This window comes from Uloborus diversus, chromosome 1 (genome assembly GCF_026930045.1).
Source record: "Uloborus diversus isolate 005 chromosome 1, Udiv.v.3.1, whole genome shotgun sequence".
Classification (NCBI taxonomy): Eukaryota; Metazoa; Arthropoda; class Arachnida; order Araneae; family Uloboridae; genus Uloborus; species Uloborus diversus.
In genome coordinates, this window is record NC_072731.1 from 30,516,579 (window position 1) to 30,541,143 (window position 24,565).

The window sequence follows — 24,565 nt, forward strand, 5'->3', positions numbered from 1 at the left end:
TTTTTACGCATTCTATTTAATTCGAATGATTTCAAACTGTTGAGTTACAACTTCAAATGTAAATAAAAGCGCTAAATATAAACAACTTGTTTTTTTTTTCTTTTTTAGCATCGTAAATGAGATTAGCGTCGAAATTTATGAGTACAACTGAACTCCAGTCAATTAAAGTCAAATAATTAAATGCATTGCACGTTTTATAATGTTGGAATTGACAATAGAATGTTTTCTTGGCACGACTACGTTCTTTTATTTTCTGTAAATCGTAAAAATATTCATTTCCAATCCAACGTGATAATTTAGATTTAGTATTATAGAGTATACTCTAACAACATATTCTGTTCAAACTTTTGAATAGCTTAAAACAATGTCCCCCTTGTCCTAATTTCCATGTGCAAAAATTTAACCCATTAACATCTTTCATATTGATAAATTTAAGCAGCTGAGTCATGTCCCAACTGACTCTCCTTTGCTCCAGGCAATACATATTAAGGCTTTTAAATCTGGCACCATAATCTTAATGTAAAAATCCTCTTCAGTGACGTAGCTAGGGTGGGGCGGAGGGACGGTCTACTTCAGGCGGCACTTTTTGGGCGGCGGCAATTTCACACTTTTGATGCGAAAAATTTCAACTCATTAAATCGTGCTTTTGCTCGATTACAGGAGGTAAAAAAAAAAAAAAATCTTCTAATTGCAAGGTTTTGGTACGACAGTGATAATAAAATTACTGTAATACAAAACATATGTTTTTCTTGTAGACATCTCAGCACTCTTGTTTGTTTTTTATCTCCCTTCGTCTGAAGCTACAGAGTGAGGGGGGTGGTAATGTAAAGACAAGGGACCAAGTTTCTTTTCTTTTTCATTGTTAAGGTTAACTATTGCGGAGGAAAAAATGAATTTCATTCCCTTTCGTTATATGATGAAGCTACCGTTTGGTTTTAAGAAAAGTCCTTGAGAACCACCTTATTTAAAAAAAAAAGAGAAAAAAACACTTTTTTAAAAGGAAAGTGACAACAAGAGTAAGAGGACAGGGGTTTGTTACGATTCGGCGCGACCGTTTCGGTGCGACTGTTTCGGCGCGGCCGTTTCGGCGCTGACCGTTTCGGCGCCGGCCGTTTCGGCGCCAGATTTTTGCATTCTGAACTTTATGAATTTCAGAAATTTTAGTTCAAAGAAGGAAAAAGATTTCTGGAAGAAGAATGTGAATTTAGCGCTCTAGAAGCTAGTTAAAATTTATTTTAAAATTTACAGCGGGGGGGGGGGAGAGGGGGCATATGTGATCCACGTATGTTTTACTACGATAACATAAAAGAAAATATCTTGAAAAATTAGCAAATAATGCCAGTACCAATCCTACCTCTTTGTCGATTTTTTTTTTTTTTTTTTAAATCAATGCTGAGCCGTTTTGTGTTTCTGTGGTGATTATTTCTTTGTTGTAGCAGCTATTGGAATTAATTTCATAAGTCTTCTTCACGTGAAAACACGTTTCAAACTAACCAAAAATCTCGACTTAACTATTACAAACCCATGTACGGACATCAAGGTAAATTTAGGTCAATGTTTGATTTTTTTTATTGACAAAAAAATCATTTATTTTTTAAAGTTAGTTCTAAACACTATTATTTTTCTGTAATCAATTTATAATTTTTTTGTAAATTACTTTTTTTTTAAAGTTTTATTTTTATTATTATTTTTTATTATTGCCTTTTTTTCTGTTACGAAATAGTTAGTCGAAAGTTTAGTGCTATAGAACAGTTACAGGAACTAAAAAGACACAAAATATTTTATTTTTATTAAAAAAAAAAGTTTAAAATATTTTTTGTTCATTATGTTAGTCTTTATGAAACTTAAAAGCAATAAATAATGATAATCTTTACATAATAAAGTTTTTTCTTGTATATCCTGTATTTAAAGCACACTACACAACTTAACTTTGTAGAGAGCAGGGTTACGTGTGAGTTTCTCAACACGTTAACTTTTTCCAACAAAAAATATAAAAAATTCATCTTATTATTAGTTGACATTTTTTAATTTTTTATAGAAAAGATATTTAAGTAAGTGCACAAATTAATGATCAACAACGAAAAAAAAATCAATTTAAATTGAATGAGTTTTTTATTTACATTTCATAGAAAAATGTCAATGCTGTTTCCTAACTTATCTACTTCGAAAAATTATGAAGATGTTTTTAAACTTACATGTTATCAACTAATAATAAAAAAGAAAACGAAATACACCTTTAAAAATATTACTTCATAAAACTTTTTACAAAACTTAAAAAAACAAAAGATATCTTGAATTTTGAAGCAATGTTTGGCAGATTTACATGCTGACAATTTCGATTTTTGAACAGGTCGTATTGAAATGGACCGCGCCGAAACGGCCGCGCCGAAACGGGTTTCGCGCCGAAACGGCCGCGCCGAATAGTCCCATTCCGAGAGGACAGAGATCTCAAATGGTGGAGGATTTTTTGCTCATTTTCAGGATAGCATTATCTTTTTCAACAATTGCTTTGATTGGTCATTGATTACAAAATTTTCAATAAGACCGAATGAATTTTATATTCATTTTATAAAAGCTCTTATTCACAACTCAAATAACAATTGCTTGTATTAGTGTTTTATATCAAAAAATTCCTTTAAACAATGAGTTTCACATTTAGTGATTCATTTTAATGAAAGATTTTTAACAGTAAAATGATGTCTAGGCAAAGTCTTTCACATTGATATCAAAAGTAAAGATTTTTAATCCACAACTTTCTCTTCTCATGATTTACAGTATTATTAATCGAATGTTATCCTCGTCATCTTATCGTCCATATCAGTGAAAATAACAATTTTCCAGATTTGATAATATAGCAACACCGGATCTAGGGAAGGAGACAAGGTAAGTTTTGTTCGTAGCCTAAGCGGCACCTTCTGAGCTTGTCAACATTAGGTGATACACCCAAGAACGGATCCAAAAAAGAATAATAAACTCCCGTTAGAAACCAAAGAGACCCTAAATTTGCGTTTCTGAAACTTTAAATTACGAAAATTTCCCCAACTTGTGCGCTCCTTCTTACTGTCACAAAGCTTAAAATGCATTTTCAAGAATTTAATTCTGAAAAATTTCCGGAGGAAAAACCTTTTTCCCTTAACTTGGCCAAACATAGCTAAAATTGGAGGCTCCATTTTCACTTCCCCCATATATCTTTTAACAGCATTGATAAGAATTGACGCTATCTATGGGAATCATCATCCCATGCTACATTTGGAAGTTTTAATTCTTTTTTACGATACTGAAGAAAAACCTTGACTAATAACTGTTTTTCTCCTTTCAAGCTGTTTATATGTAAAAACAGCGTCTTCATTTGCATTTGAAGTAGCAATTTTAATGGTTTGAAAAAATTGAAACTAAATGAACTACTTTAAAATGTAGAGACAATCAACTGGAATAAAGAACGCAGTTGATACCAGTAAACGCAAAGAAAGCGCGCTGGTAGAGCATGTGCGATTAGCGGTCTTAATGCACGTTTGAAAGCAATTTCGCAATCGCCTAGGTCATTCAATTAACTACATATTAGGTATGTATTTATCAAGAGTTTCATTTAAAACATTCAAAGTTTCAAATGAGAGGTAATTGTATTTTACCATTCCATTTTCGCCGATTTGGTGAAAAATCAGGGTAATTACTTAAAATTCAAAGTCAAATGGGCAGCTAAAGATATTATTTGATTTAGCTGAAATTTAGTATGATAAATGGGCTTGGTAAGAGGCAACATTTCCTCACATACAGGCTTTACCTCTTTCTCAATTTCGTATTTTTCACTCACCCTAATGTGCATACAAATGTCATTAGAAATGAAATCGTAGGAAAGAAAAAGTGCAAATAGGATTTTATATATATATATATATATATATATATATATATATATATATATATATATATATATATATATATATATATATATATATATATATATATATATATATATATATATATACGTTCGTAATCGAACATATTATTAGCACCCAGATGCTTTATTTTCTTGACATTCCATCATTTTGTAGTTTTCAACAATTAGAAATATACAATATACAGTGCTTTAGAAATTTTATGTTTTGCCAGAAACTGAATGCATTTTTACTAATGCTTAGAAACCTTGAAATGTCGAATTCAGGGAAAAGTCTATTGAAGAAAATCGTTGGATATTTCCTGTTCTAGTAGCACAGATGAAAGAGCTCGGGAATTTTTATTTTTGTTAAACGAAGACTAACTTTTCCGTATAAATGAACTTTTATTGCTTTTCACACTACGTATAGTACATCTCTGACCTGATAATGAATAAACTCGCTTTTAGGAGAGTTTCGAGTAATCTTTTCGACCGACGACGCGGGAAGACATCTGGGACATTTCCTCTGGTTCCAGCCCCTTGCATAGGATCTCAGTGTATTTACCTCTGAAAGAGGGACTCAATCTAAGCATTTTAGAGAAAAATGTGTGTGTGTACACAAATTATTATGAAAGTTGATAAGAAATATTTAATCTACTGAAATCCAAGATTTACTTCTTGTCCAAAAAGTGTTAGCTTCTAGGTCCTAAAAGCATGTACAAAAGAAAAAATGTGCATTCCTCTAAAAATTCAGAACTTAGTAGCGAAACAGCCCATTGGGGCCCAGGCCTAATGAGCTCACCTCAGTTTATGAGACCAGTGGTTCTATGGTGCAAGGCACATGTTCCGGTTAGGTGGTCCACCAAACGCGGCACTCCCGGAGTTTAGTTTCCAAGCTCGCTTAATATTCATTTATTCTTTTACCTATAGCTAAACCTGTTTGCGGATGCTTTCTACTTTTAGGCAATCAGGCTCAGCGCTGAAAGGTAGCGTATTAAGTCTAACTACTAGCTCCTGGAGAAGTTTTCTATGCAAAACTTGAAAAGTCCACACTAATTGTAATTTACTTCATAGAATGATGCATATTACATTTTAGCAACAAAACCCGCTTAACGGATAATTTCAAATCCTATTCCTATTTAGAGTCACAACTGACTACAACTGTATTTATGTCGAGGACTGCATACTAAGTGCCTTGCCTCCATTATTTTATATACCGATAGATGGCAGCACTATCACCGGATCGAACAGTTAATGAGAATTCAGAACTAGTCCAGGAGCTAATAGCTGCCTGGTGCTAGCACCCCCCAGAGGTATCGTTTCACTTGGAGGACATTGAGACCACGAGCATATTTAACGTCGCCCAGTCCCCTTTAATGACGACGTTATGTCTTCGACCATCGAGGTTCGAACCCAGGACCCTCCGGCCCCGAATCCGACACTCTACCGATCGGGCTACCACGGCCCTAATTTCAAATAAATGTAAGTCACAATAGGGTAACGGAGCCAGTTACAGACATGCTTAAGACATCGCTCTCAGGTTAACTCAATTTCCTGAGCCTTTTAATGTATTTGGATTTTTTAAACTATTTTTCACTCATGCAACTGCATCTCATCTAACTTGTGGCTGCTTCTGGATCCTCTGAACTAGTCAATTCTATTTTTATTTGTTCAATTTTGAAAAAAATTTCTGACCCCCCAGTAACAGACAGAATGAAGGAAGTATGAGCAATGGACAAAACTCCCTTTCTCTCTTCAAAATGATCAAAAGTTCTTTATTTTTCGAACTAAGGCCTTATTAAATTCAAATGAACATGAAACACCAGCTGACCTCGTGGTGACTGTTCATAACTTCCCCCCACTGCCTTGTAAATACCAACTGGCTCATAAAATTCACCCTGATAACACTAAATGGTTGCACCGTGTTCATATCAGGGGCCACATCAACATCAGTTTAACGTACCTAAAATTCTTATTATTTAAATCCAAACTTAAGACTGTTACTGGACCCTTGTCTGGTTCTGGTGCCGTCACCCTACTTTGCTCTTACGCTTTACAAAATTTTTGATATGATATTCATTTTTTCAAAAAAAAAAAAAAAAAAAAATGCGTCTTAGCATACTTAAACATTTTTAGAATTTAAGCCCCTATATTGATATACGTTTGTTGTTAAATTAAACACAGCTAATAATACTTCATATGCATGCATCAACACCGACCTCGAAGCACACCAAATACGGTCTACAAAAAGACATTATTGCGCTAGCTTGTCTTTTATTTATAAAACATGTACATCTAAATGGGCTGTCCGGGTTAAGCGAAATCCGGTTTAATAGGGTACGGATTAATGATAATTTACTGTACATTTAATTTTAAAAGCAAAGTTTCTTTTTTTTAAATATTTTTTTGTAAAAAAAAAAGAGACATGCTTGCAGTGCAATGCATTCGTCATACACTATATGAGGCAGTGAGAAACAAAGGGATACAAGTGGCAAAATTAAAAATTTGGAGTTAACCAGTACAAATGGTAGGTGAACCTCTCCTCTGTCTTGGGGCAAGAGATGAATGATACTAGTAGCCTTGGTAGGTGCTGCTGTATAGCATGATTTAGAAAAAAATTTTAATGAAAGCCTACCTAGGACGTCATGTTTATAGTCATTTTACTCAAAACTTTAAAGTGTCCATTTACATCCCTTTCTCATTGCCTCATATGACCAAAAGTATTGTAACTCTTTTAAAAATTAACATTTTTAAGGATTTCTCAAGAAATAAGAGACCAATAGCTTTGTAACTTTTGTCACATAAAAGGTATGCTCCAGCTGTCCTTTTCCAATAAAAGTTACGCTCCAGCTGTCAATTTCCAATAAAAGTCACATTACTCTTGCGTTCATGGGATCAGTAACAAATTGAGGAAAACAAAAACGGTTTTTGATCATCATTCATCGTAAAAAGCTGAGAATTTCAGAAATTAGTCGGCTGACTACCTACAATTATTTCACTCATGTTTGAGCAAGCATCTCTGATATTCCCGAAGATATGAGCATTTCTTTCAAAACTACGCACTATAGTAATTGCGCAAGTTTTTCATCAAAGCTTACCAAACTTTCAGAAATCTTGACTGCATTCTAGAAGAGCGTAATACTAAGATTTGAAGTTAAAATGTTGAAAATTTGATAAAATATGGACATTTAAAACAAGTAATTTCTCACTGTGCATGTGTGAAAGATAGCAATTTATAACTTTCACAATCTAAAACCCAACTAGTTTCTTCAACTCATAATAAAATTCCAGTTCAATATCTTAAAAATTCTACAAGTTTTCAGCGATCTAATGAGTCGAATTTCAACAATTCTTGAATAGGCACGATTACAAGCAAATGTTGCTAACTTACGAACGACTCCTCACGACTCGTCGCCACTGGTGGAATTCTTCATTTTTTTTAAACGATTAAATACCTTTAATGTTACTCCTCCCACCCGTACCAAAAACGAAATGGTAACAAATACTGGATCCTTATAAAGTAATAAGTGCAGATTAGAGACGTACTGAGTAGCACTTTGGCCGAGTACCGAGTTACCAAGTACTCAACCTTTCACTACTCGGCCGAGTTACCAAGTAACAATCATGTTTTAAGAAGAACCATCGACACACATGTAATGAATTTTGAACTTATTGGAATAGTAGTACAGACCTCCTTGTCCATAAAATAGTTTTTAAAACTAAATTCCTGCTGAAATTTAATCACGCATTATATAAACAATTTTGTTTGCGTCTAAAATTTTACAAAAAAATTATTTTTAAAATTAAAAATAAATAAAAGGTATGATTAATCAAGTTGGAGTTAAAACAAATTACAGTAAAATCCCTCTAATGCGGACACTAACAGGACAATTTTTTTTTGTCCGCAATAGAGAGGTGTCGGCAGGACAGGGGTTTAAGAATGTTATTTGCATTGGAACTGGGGAATTAAAAATTGTCCGCATAAGAGGGGTGTCTGCCTTTAAGGGGTGTACGTTAGGAGGGTTTTCACTGTATACCAATCAATTATAGTTCTAGTCCGCCAAATATAAATAATTTTTAAAAGCAGATAAAACAAATGTGCAGGAACACTGCAGATACGTGTTCCTGCCCCCCCCCCATTACAAGGAACGTCTTTTTCAGTGCATAACATGTGAGCTAAAGAATGTAAAGACATTCGACAAAAAAATCCGAGTTTTGTCTTTAAATCCACGAGCTCCCATTTTGTGCATTGAAAAAGGAATTCCTTGTAATGCCAAAACACGTGTCTGCAGTTCCTGCACTGTACTTTTAAGGTTGTTTTATTTTTTAAGCAAAGGTATTTTTACATTTTTTATAACTAATTTTTGTTTGTAGCAAAAATCCATTTTTAATATAAAAATTCCATATTTTCTATACTTACCTTTTTAATAAACAAGTTTTATTAACTTTGGAGACATTAAAATAAAGATTTATTCCACTAAATCATTACAAACTTCATTATTCTCAAAATTTGAATTTGACTTATAAATTTTAATTGTAAATGATTGCAGAATATAATGCTTGCTCTTTATTTTTATTTTTATTTATTTTTTTTATAAATTTTAGTATCTGTCTTGGACTACATTCAATTTTTTGCAACTACTCGGTATTGACCGAGTATCTGATCAGAATTTGGCCGAGTACCGAGTACTCGGCAAATTTTCCGAGTAGGCCGAGTACCGAGTAGTTTCCGAGTACTCGGTACGTCTCTAGTGCAGATCAAAGTAAAGTAATAAAAACTGCAAGAAATCCTTATTTACATAAATGTACACATTTCAAATTTGAAATGTTACGAAATTTTTGTGCTTTTGTTATCATTTTCGTTTTATGTGTGTTGTGTATTTGTGCGTGCAATCCCTTGATATTAGTTTCGCTTAACTGTTAACCATGTCAAAAAACAGAAACCCAGTACTATACCAGCCAAAACGGTGCGTACGTTATACATATTATAGCACACAAAACAATATTTTAGAAACGTCATCTTTGTTACTGTTTTCCATATCTTAAAATTTCGATTGTGAATTATTTGGAATTGTTAGGAGCGAATGAAAAGTGCAGGAAGTTAAAGATGTGCTTTCGCTTCCGGTTACTCAATCGTTACTGCATTTTTTAGTATCAGCTGTTTAAATATTATAGTTTCGGCAACATAACGAGCAGCTTCTGCTTATTTTTTACTTCCTTTTCGTAAAACGCATCAATAAGTAATGCATAGTTTCTTATTCTTTTCATGAAGATGGTTTTTTTTTACTCAATTTTATTCATCCATGCGGAAAAATATATATTATTATATGCTGGGCTTAATTTTAACAGAAAAAAAGGCAGGAGACGTATATTCTTCAGAACCTGTACAGTGGAATCGCTTAATTGGACTTCCGGTTAATCGGACCAGCCGCTTGTTCGGACCAAATCTTAAAGAACCAAAGCAAATCCCATTACGCAAGCCTAATATTATTCGCTTATTGGGACCAAAAATCCGTTTAATCAGACCAAGGAACATGAGAACAAATTGGAGAAAAATTAGAAATCGCCCCTTTGAAGCGAGTTTCAAGTGTGTCATCGAACTTAATAGTTAGTGCAAGAAAAATTAATAATGGTTCCTTGTAACTTTCAATTAAACCTAGAAATATTTACAGGAAAAAAAATGGTGAACGAAACTCCCATTTCATGGCGGCTATTGTTCCAGCCGAAATCAAAACTTCAGTGAAATTTCAAATTTCTTCAATTTAGTTGTGAATTACGTAATTTACATTTGATTCGAAAAATTTTATTACCGATTAGTACTTTTTAGCACTTATTTTTTCACTCTCACATTTTTAGTTACTTCTGGTTGTTGAATTGAATCAGTACTGACTAGAGGGAGAACTAAAACCCTATCGTGAAATACACCGCCAGCTCAGTCATTTCCAGCCGAGGACTGCAGTTTCATGCTTATTAGCACTCATCAGCCCGGCATAGGAAAGTGACTGAGCTGGAGATGGAAAACCTCTTATGGAAGCCAAGAGGGCCAAACAAACTGGTAGCTAATGTAGAATTAGTACAGACCAGTCGAGTGACCAAAGCAATGGTTCTGTTCTACTCGAAAATTGATGGCAAGGCATGGTATATTCAGTAAATTACCGGAACGGCAGAACCCTGAAACTACAGTCCTCGGCTGGAAATGACTGAGCTGGCGGTGTATTTCACGTATTTCTGCTTTAGCCCTGGCTAATGGGTGGTAATTTACTGAATAAAACCCTATCGGTTTGGAACGAGTGTAAAAAGATTATTCGCTTTACTTTAATTTTATTTTTCAACAGAAAATTTCGTAAACAGCCGTTTTTCTTCTTTACCATACATATGAGGCTCACAATAATCGTAAGGGCATTCATATGTTTTGTAGCATGTTCGGACAAGTTACACAGGTCCTGTTCGTTCGTTTAATCGGACCAGTCGCTTATTAGGAAAAAAGTGGTCCCGTCCCAATGTGGTCTTATTAACCGGAATCGACTGTATTCATAAATAAATAGTCTGAATTTTGACAAAAAAAAAAAAAAAAAAAATACAGCAGCTGAGCTTTCCGTGAGTTCACATAGAAATTAAGCGCCGTATCCCGGGGTGCCCTCATTAACTTTTTTTTTTTTAATCAAACGTTTGGTTTCATTTGATATGTTTCCAGAGTAGACTTTAACTTAGCAAGCGAGCGACCCTATAATAAAAAATGTCACTCATTTAATTGAATTCGTTGATCAAGTGATACATTGGAAAAAAAAAAGAAATGAAATGAATGCTTGATTGGCTTGATGTTCAATGGAAAAACAGGGTAAAAATTAATGTAAAACATATTATCAAAAGAATTTTTTTTTTTTTTGAAATTTTCTGTCCGGTACTGCACGAGAACTAAATGCAACTAGTATACTTAACCGTTTACCCGCCAATGTTCCAAAAATGGAACATCATATTTAAGTGAAAATTTTCCCAAGAAATAACGTTAAAATAAACAAGTTTTTTTTAACTCAGTTTAGTCTTATTTCAAAGTATTTTTTGATTTCCTGCTTGATTGTTTATATGTTTTCAATTATTTATTGCGATTTTTCAAAGATGAGTGTTTTTTTAGCTTTTTGCAACTTTTTCTTATAAAATTTACCAAAAATTGGTTTTTTCAGAAAATGTGATGATATTTATTATAGTTGTAAAAAATACTTCAATGTATGATTTTAAAATGCTTGAACAAATGTACAATGATATTTCCGAAAGGTGTACCCCTTCAAAATAGCATGTTCCAATTTTGGAACATTGGCGCTTTTAGGGAGTCAAATTTCCAAGAAGTAAATCGTTCGACTTCCAAGGGGAAATTTCATTTTTCGTAATATATGTTTCTTTTTTTTTTTTTTCTCATTTTGAATGTACTCTGATGTAGATGTTGGCAAAACCAAGTAAGTTTATATTTTGAAAGGATATGATGTTTCGTTAGCAAAGGAAATAATAACAGTCTTCTGTTTGAAGGACTATATGGCTCCGAATCCACACCTGCTCGGACAGCTGCATTGTCACGTAATAATAAAAAATAATATTAGTGAGAGTTTTATTCTTCATATTTTAAATGCAGTTCAATAATTCGCTAGCTTTGTTTTCGGGCGAAACAAAATTCTGTTTGACGTATACCAACTGTTCATAAATGTTAAAAAATGTCTACAAGATTTCTTACTGTAGAACAAGCTGTGGCTTATTTAGAGACATTGTCAGATTCGGATTTGTCAGATGTAGATATATGCCAATTACCCCCTGATGAACTAGGCAATATCACTGAGGAAGAATAGATGTTGACAGAGATGAAATCCTACAATCTTTTGGTTTGTTGCTATTGAGTGGGTACCATTCTGTTCCTTCTGAAGATATGTATTGGAGCAGTGCAGAAGATACATCTGTGCCAATTGTACTAACAGTTATGCCTCAAAATCGTTTTCGAAAAATAAAAAACAACTTTCATTTGATGGACAACCATGAATTAAAACAAAATGACAAACTAAGAAAAGTTTTCCTTATTTACGAAGAATTGTGTAAAAACCCTCAACAATTTGGTGTATTTCATGAAAAATTAAGCATAGATGAATCTATGGTTCCCTACTACGGTCGGCATTCATGTAAAATGTTTATTAGATGAAAACCAATAAGATTCGGCTTCAAAATTTGGATGCTGTGCTCTTCAAGTGGATACCCATATTCCATGGAGATTTATTCAGGCAAAAAAGAAGGATCCCCTGATCTGCAATTAGGATCCAGAGTTGTAAATGATCTATTATCAGTTTTGACTGACACGTCTAAGCATGAAGTATACTTTGATAACTTTTTTACATCATATGACTTAATTTCTCAGCTATCAAAAAAAAGTGTACGAGCAACAGGAACAATTCGTGAAAACCGAACTGGCCATTGTCCACGGAAATCCAAAAAAGCCCTTTCTAAAGAAGATCGCAGAAATTTTGACTATTGATCTGATGGATCAGTGTACATGTGCAGCTGGAAAGATAATGCAGTGGTTACAGTAGCATCTAATTGTTATACACATGAGACACTTGCATCTGTAAAATGTTACTCAAATGCGCAGAAATGCAAGATAGATGTGCCACAACCTCATCTTATCAAGAGATACAATGAAGGAATGGGGGGGTGTGGACGTCTTGGATAAACTTTTAGGGAGCTACAGACCTCATTTGAGGAGTAAAAAATGGTGGTGGAATCTTTTTAGTAATGCGCTGAATATTTCAGTTGTAGCTAGTTGGTTACTTCATTGTGATTTACACGAAGTCAAGATGAAGCATTTAGAGTTCCGAAGAGAAATAACAACTCACCTCCTAAGAAGAAAAGTACGAGTGGAAAGTCCTCCAGGGCCTCGTTGTCATTTACATAAACGGTCAAGAATGTCTGACGGACATTATATTGTATCTGCATCCGAAGGACGTTGCGCGGTGTGCAAAAAAAAATACGACTAAGAAATGTTTCCATTGCGACAAACGACTTCACCAGCAACGCTTCCTTTCATATGATGGGCATTAGATATTTCAGTATTGGATTTTCTGAATTCTGATATGTACACAAATGCAATTTAAAATATTATTTTTTCCGCAATAAAGTATGCTAAGATAAAAACCGCATTCAAAACCTCTTAGTTTAAAAAAATTCTCTGAAGAAAAAAAAACTTCATGCAAAACGCCAATGTTCCAAAAATGGAACACATTGAAAATCATAGTAAAAAAATTTTTTCTGGAAATTTTATTTTATTTCTGTATTTACTAGACATAAATAGACATAATTTCAAAAAATTACTCAAATTTGATCATCCGTCAATAGTTCGGCGGTTTTAAACGGTTAACACTCCGTCGGGCGCAATATGTTGTAGAACACGATCGGGCGCATTGAGCCTGGGAAGCACACTTCGATCTACTGATCTTTTCTACGCATGTTTACATTTTCTTACGAAAAAATTGTCAACTACAAACACCAAAGAAGAGAAATAAAACAGTTTTTCATGATTTTCGAATGTAACATAAGTTTGAGAAAATGAATATACATTTTTCCATGAGCTATTGAGGAGGCGTGGCTAACTAAAGAGTTCGAGGTGTGCCTAATAGATCAGTTGCGCCCGACGGAGTGTTAATACAGCTGTTAATGTAGCAGTTATAGTAATAAGGTACAGTAGAACCACAGTGATATGCAACAAGACATTAGTTCCATATTGAATGTAAATCAAAACTTGAAGAGGAAAATTTACGACTCACACCAGATCCTCGCTGATTAACGAACTATCTCAAAAACGGGAACTCAATTTAGTTAAAATAAAGATTCTGACAGAAAAAAAAAATCGAAGTCAGAAATATTACGAAACAGATTTTGTTGGGATTTCCTGCACAAGTATATTATTTTGTTACTGTGTGAAATCATGATAGAAAGCCGTGTACATCAAGCCCCCCCCCCCCCTCCCATCTCCCTACCCGTCATTTCAAAAATTTCCAAGGGTTTGTATTCAACTCATTTTGTGTGAAAAAGCCACCAAATTCATGCAAAAATGCGCAATCACCATCACAAAAGGTTTCTCAAATCGAGGATCGCTCAATGACTTGCCTGCTCCCCCCCCCCCCCAATCCTCATACCCCGGATCCAAGAAAACTGCATGATGAACTTCACGTCTCTTCGTGATAGAAAAAAAAAAAAAAGATTTATGATTTTCTGTAGTGCTGTGTTTTTCTGGTGGATAAGTTATTATTTTCTAGAAATAACACCCCATAATAATGGGATTAAAACTAGCACATTTTGATGGCTCATTGAACTTCGAATTGAATTTTCGGGGAACGTTATATGCTTGTTAAAATTTGTTTCATTCAATTGGAAAGAATTGTTCAACCAAGACACATGTATTGGTTGTTTAAATAAACTTCGTAAAAGAAAAAATGATATAGCCTTTTGCCAGCGATTACCTCAAGTTATTTTTAACTTGATCCTGAGTAGAGATGCAAAATTTCAGTAAGATTTGAGACAGTCTTGTCAGGGGAGTCCAATTGCCCCCCCCCCCGCCCAGCTTTGCCCCTCCTCTGCTTTGGAAAAATCTTTACAAATTAAAATGTAGTTTACTAGTTGTATTTTCTAACGAAACGTAAAACTGGAAAATATTTTTAAATGTATATGCAATCCTCATTATTTATTCTTTTTGACAAAAATATACACAAAACTTAAAAACTTGTTTAAAAAAATTATCATTCAACCAGTTTGAATAAGATGTAATTCATCAATGACGAATTGCTATTTATCCTCATTTAATCGTTTTTTATATTCCTTTGAGTTTTCAGAATACCATGATGACGAGAATAGAATAAGACTAGCTAGTCACTTTATTAGAGAGTTAATTTTCGTCGTCATGGTTACGAATCGTCTTCTGTTTATGTACATTCAAGGCTGAACTCAAACAGATTTTACACTAAAATACTTTTTTGTTTTGATGTAAAACCACGTTTTTGCTGAAAAAATACCTAGTTGGATGAACTTATATAACAAAACTTCATCAACGAGTAGGCTCCTATCGCCAGGGCCGGATTAGCTATAAAGCAGAAGTAGCAAATGCTACGGGCCCCGCGCTGCTGGGGGCCCTGCTCAGTGAGAAAAAATTCCAGAAAAAAAAAACTACTTTCTGTACTTTAACTCGTTTAAATTTCTCTCTACCTTTCTCTTTTTATTTATATTTACCTTTTCTAAATGTTCAGGTAAATAAAAAATCTTATTTTTTCGATAGATTGCTTTCCAGAAATTTCTCCCAATTGAAGTCTTAAAAATGCAATTTTAGTTTAGTGGAAGGAGAAGAAACTCCGTTGGGTCAGAAAGTTTCAAAACTGACCTAAAAATTACAATTTTAGGCAAAGTTTGGAGAACGGAGAATGGGGTTTTCTCTGGATTTTTGTTTTTCTTTTTTCAAAATGAAGTCAATTTTAAGGTATCTTAGGAAATTTAAGGGAGTTAGGGCACTAAAACTTTCAGCTATTCAAGCCTTAAAGAAAAAAAAAAGCAGTTTTGGTTGTTTCATAACAATAGAGGAAATGGAAAGGGGAAAGGGTTCTTTCCTGAAATTGTGCTCAAAACTGAAGTCAATTTCAGGCTATCTTTGGGAGGAAAGGGTTTGAGGATTCGACCCATGGTATAGCTGAAAACAAATTTCAAGCTATGTGGGAAGATTAGAGAAAGGGATGAGGGTCTGAACTCCCCCAGAAACAATTCTGACTTCAAGTTTCAAACCGTGGTTTTAGATTATCACTGGAGACGTTATCGGGGGGGGGGGATACCATGGGTCGGGTTTGCTTCGCAAAATGTTAGAAACTGAAATCTTCAAGACGCAGGCTATCTTTAGTTCTAACGTCAGGTAAAGAGTGATGCTTTGGAGCCTTTTCCCCCGAATGTTGAGAAGCTAGGGAAGTAGGTGGGTATTCTCCTTCCGATTTGTTTTGAAATTTTACAAAAATTAAGGGCTTTCTCCGGAATTTTTCGGAATTTAGGCTCTGAAAACTCAAATTTAAGCAATTTTTGTTGATAGCAGGAGAAGGAGGATGCTAAAATTCTTAAAACACAAATCCTAAAACCACATTTTAAGGCTCTCTTTGGTGATGTTAGACAAGAGAGGGAAAAGGGTTACCATCTAGAATTTTTTTAGAAGTGCTTTCTTCTTAAAGCTTTCAAAACTGGAGTCCTAAAAAGGAAATTATTAGTCATCCTAAACTCTTTTTGGTTACTTAACTTAATGTCAATTTATCACCCTCAAAATTATCCACCCGTGACACGACCCGTAGATCCGACACTGTAAACAACAATGAGCAAAATTAAGAGATCATTATAGAAGAAAAGAAAACGATTCTGAGACTTCACACTTATGCTGAGTGAAATAAATGAATTGTTAAAAGAATATTATTTTTTGATGAACTAAAATAATTATGTGTAGAAGAAAGACTTTAAATATCATTTTGAATTTTTTCCTCTGAGTAGGAGGGAACTAAAAAGCTGCCACCCATGCCCCGAACCTAACCCCTTTCTTTTGCATCACCAAAGGTAGCCGAAAACGTTTTTTATTCAAACTTGAAATTCAGAAAAATACAGGAAGAAAATTGTTTAACACAATCCAAAACCCGCTAAAACTGCTTTCTGGAACTTCAGTTTCGAAAAATTTCCATGAGTGTAATCTCGAGCCCGATCCCGTCCTATAAGGTCTTCTAATAAAGTGGCCTACAAATGCGTATTTTGGACTATAATTTCTAAAAATTTCAATGGGAGTATACCTCTCTCCCTCCAACATTGTTAACAATGGTCTAAAATGTACTTTTAAGACTTAAACTTCGAAAATTTTTCGGGTTGCCTTGGAGAGTGCCTGAACCCCCTCCCATACCGAAACGTAACCCGCGATGGCCTATCACGTTTTCACTTCACTTTCGAGAAATTTCCAGGGGATGGCTTTCGCGAACTCCACCCCAAAATCACCAAAGAACGTAAAAAAATACCATTTCAGAGTATATAATTTCAAGAATTTTTGCTTAAAATTGTGTTTTTTTAATAATAACAGATAATAAATTCAAAAATTTTCCAATGGGACCTCCTTGAACACCACTCTTTCCTCTCTCTACAACAACATTAAGGATAATCTACAGTTTTATTTAAGACTTCAATTTTAAAAATACTGCCTGAAGAGTCGCTCTGAACCCAATTTTTTTCCTTTGATCTTACCTAAGATAGGATGCAATCGCGTTCTTTAACTACAGTTTCTCCAAATAATGGCATCCGAATCTGCTCTTCCTAATATGATCAGGGGTCGAGTTTTTAGGATTGAAATATTGAAAATTTTCCGGGGCTCACCCCCAGACCACCCTTTCTTTATATCGTTCAAAAATTGCATTTTTGGAACTAAAAGTTAAAAACATGTAGTAAGGGGAAGACGAGGGACAATAGAAGGGGATCATAACCATCGTAAAGCTCTAAAACTATATCCACATTTATATATTCATGCATGTTATAAGTACACCTCCCGTCTCCATGAAGAAGTGCTATATTGTTTACTATATCATTCGAAAACGAGGGTGCATTGGAGACATTTGCTACGGGCCCCGCGCTGGCTTAATCCGGCCCTGCCTATCGCAATTCCTTATTGCGAAAATCATGATTTGAATTCAAGTTAACAAAATTCGAAAGAATGCCAGGGGGCAGGGGCTGTATTTTTTCCCTTCTTTTTTGCTTTTAACGAGGTGTCGAACAAGGATAAACTTTCTAACTTTATTAGCCATTTAAGAACCATTAAAGAAAATAATGCAATAATTAGTTGTTTTTTTCTTGCGTGTTTTTATCTTTTTTTGTTAAAGAAACGTCTTCTTCTAGTGCTGCCATCTAACGAACAAATACAGTACTCTCTAGGAAATGGAAATACAGAGGCGTGAAAATTATTAGAATAATTGTGAAATTCATAGTAAAATCTAGTTATATCAAAGAAATAATACTTTATTTTAAAAATATTGATACATTTAATATTGAGGGGGCATCTTCTTATTTTTTATGTAAGATTTGATCCGTCTTGGCATTATTTTTATAAGTTTTTGGCAATTAATTTATATTTCTTTGTCATGGTGCCAAATTTGAATGAGTCCTGTCAGACAGTTCTTGCTTGTGAGATTCTATTTCTTTAATTTTTTTTTTAATGGAACAAATATTCTCTATTGTGCTCATAGCTGGACTGTTTTCATCCCGTCAAAGTGCTTTTATTTATTTTCCCATTCAAAATTTTGTCACAGATAAAGCTTCAAGACCAGTGTTGCCAGATAGTCAAATCCAGATTTCCCCAATTCCCTTCCAACTTTTCCCCAAAAAGCGATGCTTTTTATCAAAATTCCTCAAATTCAAAAATTATTTTTCCACTAATATTTTTATAAAATGAATCGACTTCCTCTGATATTTTTGTCTCATGGAATTCCCCCCCCCCCCCAAATAGCCAGATTTTCTTATGAAATTCCCCAACTTTTTTTCTTCCCATTTTCGATTATTTTTTGTCTTCTTTATTTTTTTTTTGTCTTTACTATTAATAAATCTGAAAGTCTCTCTGTCCGGATGTCTCTCTCTCTCTGTCAGGATCTCTGTGACGCGCATAGCACCTAGACCGTTCAACTGATTTTCATGAAATCTGGCAAAGAATTAGTTTGTAGTATGGGGGTGTGCACCTTTAAGCGATTTTTCAAAATTCAATTTTGTTCTTTTTCTATTCCATTTTTAAGAACATTTTCCCGAGAAAAAATATCATAAGATGGATGACTAAATTACCAAATAATCATAATGTGGAACCGTAACGTGGGCAAGCCAATTGGCAAGAAATTCATCATGCATTATTTGTAAATATACAAGGGAACCAAAATATTTTTTTTTTATTTTCTACTACGGGCAAAGCCGTGCGGGTCCACTAGTCATAAATACAAGCGCCTGACCGAGAGATAAGAAATAACTAAATATTTTTTTCCCACTCGCATTTACTACTCTGCTTCTGTATGTACATTTTAACTATGATTTTTGTATATATTCACCTACGAACATTCTTCAACACACTTATTTTTGCCTGTTACACGTATGATGCGAATTCCGTAGCATAATATTCCACATAATGTGAAATGTGAATTCCATAAAGTTGAGCAAAGCTAAACCAACGCTGTTTGATACAAACAATGTAACTACCAGATGTCAAGACGCGAATTTAAATACGAATTTTTTTTCCCCACTTTTTCCCCAAGAAAAAAAATTCCCCTCAAAACCAATTTCCCAAAAAATTTCCCCACAGAGCACCAGATTTCCCCAAAATGGGGAAATTTCCCCCAATCTGGCAACACTGTTCAAGACATAGAACTCTATCATGCATGAATGTGAAGTCTCCATTTGGAAACCAAACTGTTAACTAATGTAAAACCTTTGTTCAAGTACTTTTTCGTGCTGATATTGGGGTCCTCACGCCTTCTGCAATGCCCTAACATCCACAGCACCATGAGCGAAAATTACGCTCTAATCCACTACTTGTGTGGGGTGTTAAACCGTTTGTGTAATGCGACTCCGGAAAATCTTTTACTGGTACTTCTCTTGACATACAGACTGCTTTCTTTTGGTATTTTAAGCATTGATTTATCAGAAAACTATACCTAAGAGGTAAAAAATACCTTAATGCATGTAATTTGTTGGAAATATTCTCATAAAGAAAGTTTTCGTCACATTTATAAACATTTCCGAGTCTTTAGTCAGTATGCAATAATTTTATAATAGGAAAAAAGCTAAATAACTTGAATTTAACTGAATAATTTAAAGAAAATTAATATTTCTCAACGAGCTCCAATTACTTACAAATAGTTTATACACAATTTTTGCCGAAGCAAGTCTCTTTGCCATAGCAAATGATTTTAGCTCTCTTCACGAGGACAACGAGCACCGATTTCAACTGAGATGAGCTTTCTACGAATAGAAGAATCATATTCATTTACTCCTTACGCTTATAGAGAGATTTTTATTTCATGATCAGTTGTTTTTCTGTTAGTTTTCTCAATATGAGTTAGTTTCCTTTTTGTTTTTGCAATAAATTTACATTCCTACTGCGTTTCCTTACTCTGGAATTAATGTAATTACATTTGAATTTCAAAGATCTTTTTATTCTACACACAGATGCTTGCAAAATTTTTAGTTTTTTAGCGATTTCTTGTTGTGTATAGTGATTTTCTTATGTGAGATACTTTATAGCAGCTAGTTTTCTAGGAAAAATATCACTTGCTTCACTCATGATCACGCAATAGTTCTTTAACAAAAGAAAAAAAGCTGCCCATTATAAACTAATTAAAGCTGCGAAAAAAATTACTTTAAGAATAAAGTAATATTTATGCCTACCCAAGGAAATAAGATGCCTAAGGTGACTAAGTTTTTTCAAAATGAACAAATCGGAAATTTGTTTTGAAAATTACAGCACATAAAGAAAGAACATTGTATTTTTGCAATGTATTTTGTAATAAAACTTGCTTTGAAACAGTATTTTTAATTTTTCGCAGTAAATTTGAGTCTTCAAAAAAAGGTAGAAATTTTTCACTTTTTTTTCCCATGGGGCAAAGTGAGAAATAAAATATTTTTCTAATGAAACATTTTCTCTTTGATTATGAAACATATTTTTGATCAAAAGATTCAGTAAATGAAAGGTTGGATGAATAAATGAAAAGATAATGAAACAAAAAACGAATAATTAAATTAATAAATTAATTAATATATGAAGAAAAATAAATGAGCGAGTAAAAGAATGAATGAAAAAGAAAACAAGTGAATGAACGACTAAATAAGTGAATTTCTAAATGAATTAATGTGAATGAGTTAATTAATAAATCAAAACGTAAGTGATTTATATTAAATGATTGAACGAGCAAATGAAACAAACTATTTCACTTTGCCCCATCCACTTTGCCCCGTATGTACTTGTCTAATTGTAAAATTTATTTAAAATACAAATATGCTCAATATTAACTAAATTTTTGTTGCATTGAATATTAGGAGATCTCAATTAATAATTAAAATGCTAATAGCAAGTACTTTACCATTTTATGGTAACAAAAATAATTTTTGACTTACAACAAAATATTACAATATGAGTATCAATTTTTTAAAGTTGCCTGTAGTATCAAATGCTTTAATCTTCGGCGGAATTTTTTTCCTGACTGGAATAGACTACATATGGTACTATTACCAGATAGATTAGATATAAAATAATACCAGATAGGTGAAGCTAAAAGCAGAGAAAATATTTCACCATTTCACTTTGCCCCATGTTCCCCTACTAGCACAGCAAGCAGACAGTTTTAAAATTTTATTTTAAATTCAATTGTTTATCAAACACATTCTTCATGCAATGCGAACAATTTCATTACTTTAGATCAAATGCTTTTCCACTTTATAAATGCCAACATTTAACAAAGTAATGTCCCCAAAACTACTATAAAAGAGTGAAAAAAATGATTAGAATAACAAAACAAATTTTTCTTCATGCATTATTGCAAGTAAATGCAAAATTATTCAAGAAAAACTGAAAAAATCCCAATTATTCTAATAAGTTTCACACCTCTTTAAAAAGGGTCAATCCATTTGAAATCACCCAAAAAGAATAAAATTTGTTGCTCGACATTTTTGATTTTCCTAATTTTTTTACTAGCTATTTTCAACTCTAAGTGAGTTCAAAAGTGTTGAAAGAAAATTTTTGAGGCTTAAACTTTTTTTTTTACGCGCCATTTTAAGTTTGCCTAGTAGCCGTTTTTGGACCAAAAACAAGTTTTACGTAAATGCATCTAACTTGGTTAATTTTGCAGCATGAACGATCCTCTGATGAACGGATCATTGAAAAGAACGACATTGCACATATCTAATGCATTAAATATTTTGATGACTAGAAATAATATTTTCAGTAAAAAAATATTATTCTTTGCCTAAGCAATTTAAAATAGAGGTTTTTTTCGTACACATGCAGGATCGTCCAGAGCCGAAACAGGCCCCTTGTCAGTATGGTCTCCGGGCTCCCTCCACCCCTAAAACTTGCTAAATTTATACTATACTCCGATTCCGAGCCGGGCCACTGGTTTTTGACTAGGCTGACGTGGCCTCTCGTCGGCTCTGTGGACATATGCTGTGACTATGTAAAAAGATTTTCTTCGGAAGAAATCAGAAAAAGAAAATACTTCCCCGAATTTCTTTCTTTATGTCATAAATCTTTTCTGCATATCTGTCTTGTATAGTTGTATCAAGACACCATTACTCCCCCCTTCCCGCCTCCCAACAGATAATTTTTACACCGTTCTTAAAAAATTGTTTTATACGAGTTGTGCACCGTACGAACTCTGACAGAAAATGTTCGTTTTATTTAAGTAATGAATCGATTCAAAAACCCTATCAAAATTGCGATTAATTCAAGCACAATGACACTAGAAAATCGTCTATCAAGGTATGACGGGTGAAAATTGCTTTTACATTTGAACGAAGCAATTGTCTGTTTGGCGATATTTTGATAGTTGAAATTTAAACCCAAACTCCAGTGGATGAACCCTAAACTCCAGTAGATAGCGTTCATTGTTAACCACTTTTTCGTTTCTTCATTCCCCTAAAATTACAACTATACCAGTAAAACAGTTGTTACCGGATCCAGTTCAGAAATCCGGTCAGAATAAAGCATTTCCCTGCACGTCAAACATTGCCAAAAAATATTATCAAATTGAAGATAACTTACTGAATTTTTGGTGCTTCAACAACGTCACCGTCACGCAGCTACGGCGCGAATTTCATTGTTGATGACGTCAGAGCGTTACTCGATCAGTGAATTGGCTATCGTACGCGTAAGCATGTGTATTTGCAAAGTTACGAATGTGTAACATTAAATACATTTAACACAAGCAACATAATTTATTAATAATTGTTTCCAGTTTCGGAAGTTTTGCCGAGGAACATAATCATTGGTAAAATTGCTACAGTGGACTTAAAATCAGACAGTAGATTATCCAAAAGGTGGTGGCAGACGGATGCCCTTGACGCAACGCTTGGGACAACCCTCTCCCATATCACAACAAATTTGTGGGCACGGACAATCTCCGTTCCACCGACAAGTTTCCGGTTCTTCTTCCTTTTGAACCGTTTCCTGATCATTCTGGCTTTCATCTTCAAGATGAACCCAGACGCCCTGCTGCAATTCCGTCGATCCACTCTGCGTGTCTTTCTTCCAGCGCCTCCTCAGTTGATCTGCGTCCATGATGCGGTAGAGGAAGATGGACATGTCCAGCGGATTCTTTGTGAGTCTCTTTCCGAACAGCAACCTCGGTGCAGCTGTGGTGGTATTGACAGCCTCGGTGGTGGATGACTCAGTTGTGGAGGTGGATGCGGATGTAGAGGAGGATGTGGATGCGGTTTTTTCCGGAGGCTTCGTTCGGCGCCTTGCATGGTAGGGATCTGCAGTTGATGAAGGAATACAACTTTGCTGCTTCAAACTCCTCGGGCAAGTCAGTCCTATGAAATTAAAATAAAACTATGAATTAAAGTTTCGTGAAACTAAAAAGTCTCATATTTACATATCGTAAGAATGCAATAATTCGTTTCTTGATGACTTTAGGTAATGTTGCTCTGATAAGTTGAGCTATGACCTTGACATTGTCTACCTCTTTTTGGGGGGTTTTCAGTGAAAAGGGTGCGCGCTATTGTCGTGGATATTTTTTAATGATACAAGTTGGCGCGGGGCCCCCTAGCCACGGGACCCTGGGCAGCCGGTCGGATTTCCTGATTCTGAGGCCGCCCCTGGAACCAGACGTCAGAAAAACAGTGTAGAAGAAAAACAACAAATTCTGCAGAAACAATAAAAAATAAATACTGATAAGAAGTTACGTCCAGAACTTAACGAGCCTACTTTCCCGTACACCAATATCGACTTTCTAGTATATGATTAGGGTAGACCGGGGCACATTTACGAGGATTTTTTTCAATGAATTTTCTAATTTTCATGTTTGAACTTAGGAAATTTTAGACATTGGTTTTATGAAGCAGTCAATGAAGTCAAAATTTGTAAATTCAGTTGTTGCTCAGCTTGTGTTTTTAACAGGAAAAAAAGCTGTTTTTTTTTTGTTTTGTTTTTTTTTTTTTTTTTTTGGATCCAAGTAGGTTGCGTAAACTTGCAAGTTAACGCATCGAGTGGGGCACGTTTACGCATAATAAAAATGATACCAAGTGATATAGATATTTAACAAAATGTAAATGTTTTATTTTCCTTAAAACGCTTTGAAAGTAAGAAAATCACAACTAATTAATTAAAGAACATTTTATAGGCTAAACTAAAATCATAGAGCTTATTGCCAATTAAAAACAAAAATAATTTAGTCATCTTCTTCAGTTATGTTAGATTAAGCTAACAAAAATAAAGTATTAATTTTCGCATACTTATCATGGGACTGCGTTTTAACATCTAAGACATTGAGCCCTGTCTTATCCTTTTTTCGATTGGTTGTAGACTTTCAAACAATAGATGCAAGCACAATTTTCTACTTCGTGAACAGAATCATTCATTAATTTCCTTTTTACAGAGTGCGTTAACTGTTTCCCTGTCCCAGGTTTTGGTTTCAAGTTTCATACTTT

General features: G+C 34.2%; 2 protein-coding genes across 3 annotated transcripts in view; one reads left to right on the top strand and one right to left on the bottom strand.

Moving 5' to 3' along the window:
* Nucleotides 1-24,565, top strand: part of LOC129228634 (pyridine nucleotide-disulfide oxidoreductase domain-containing protein 1-like) — a 271,523-nt gene that overhangs the window by 165,699 nt on the left and 81,259 nt on the right. The gene's annotated exons all lie outside the window — the stretch shown is intronic.
* The window catches only part of LOC129228665 (uncharacterized), a 43,727-nt gene continuing 42,002 nt past the window's right edge, over nucleotides 22,841-24,565 (bottom strand). The window contains exon 2 of the mRNA XM_054863352.1: nucleotides 22,841-23,449. Coding sequence (XP_054719327.1) covers nucleotides 22,944-23,449 — 506 coding nt within the window. The 3' untranslated portion in view covers nucleotides 22,841-22,943. The remainder of the gene's footprint in view (nucleotides 23,450-24,565) is intronic.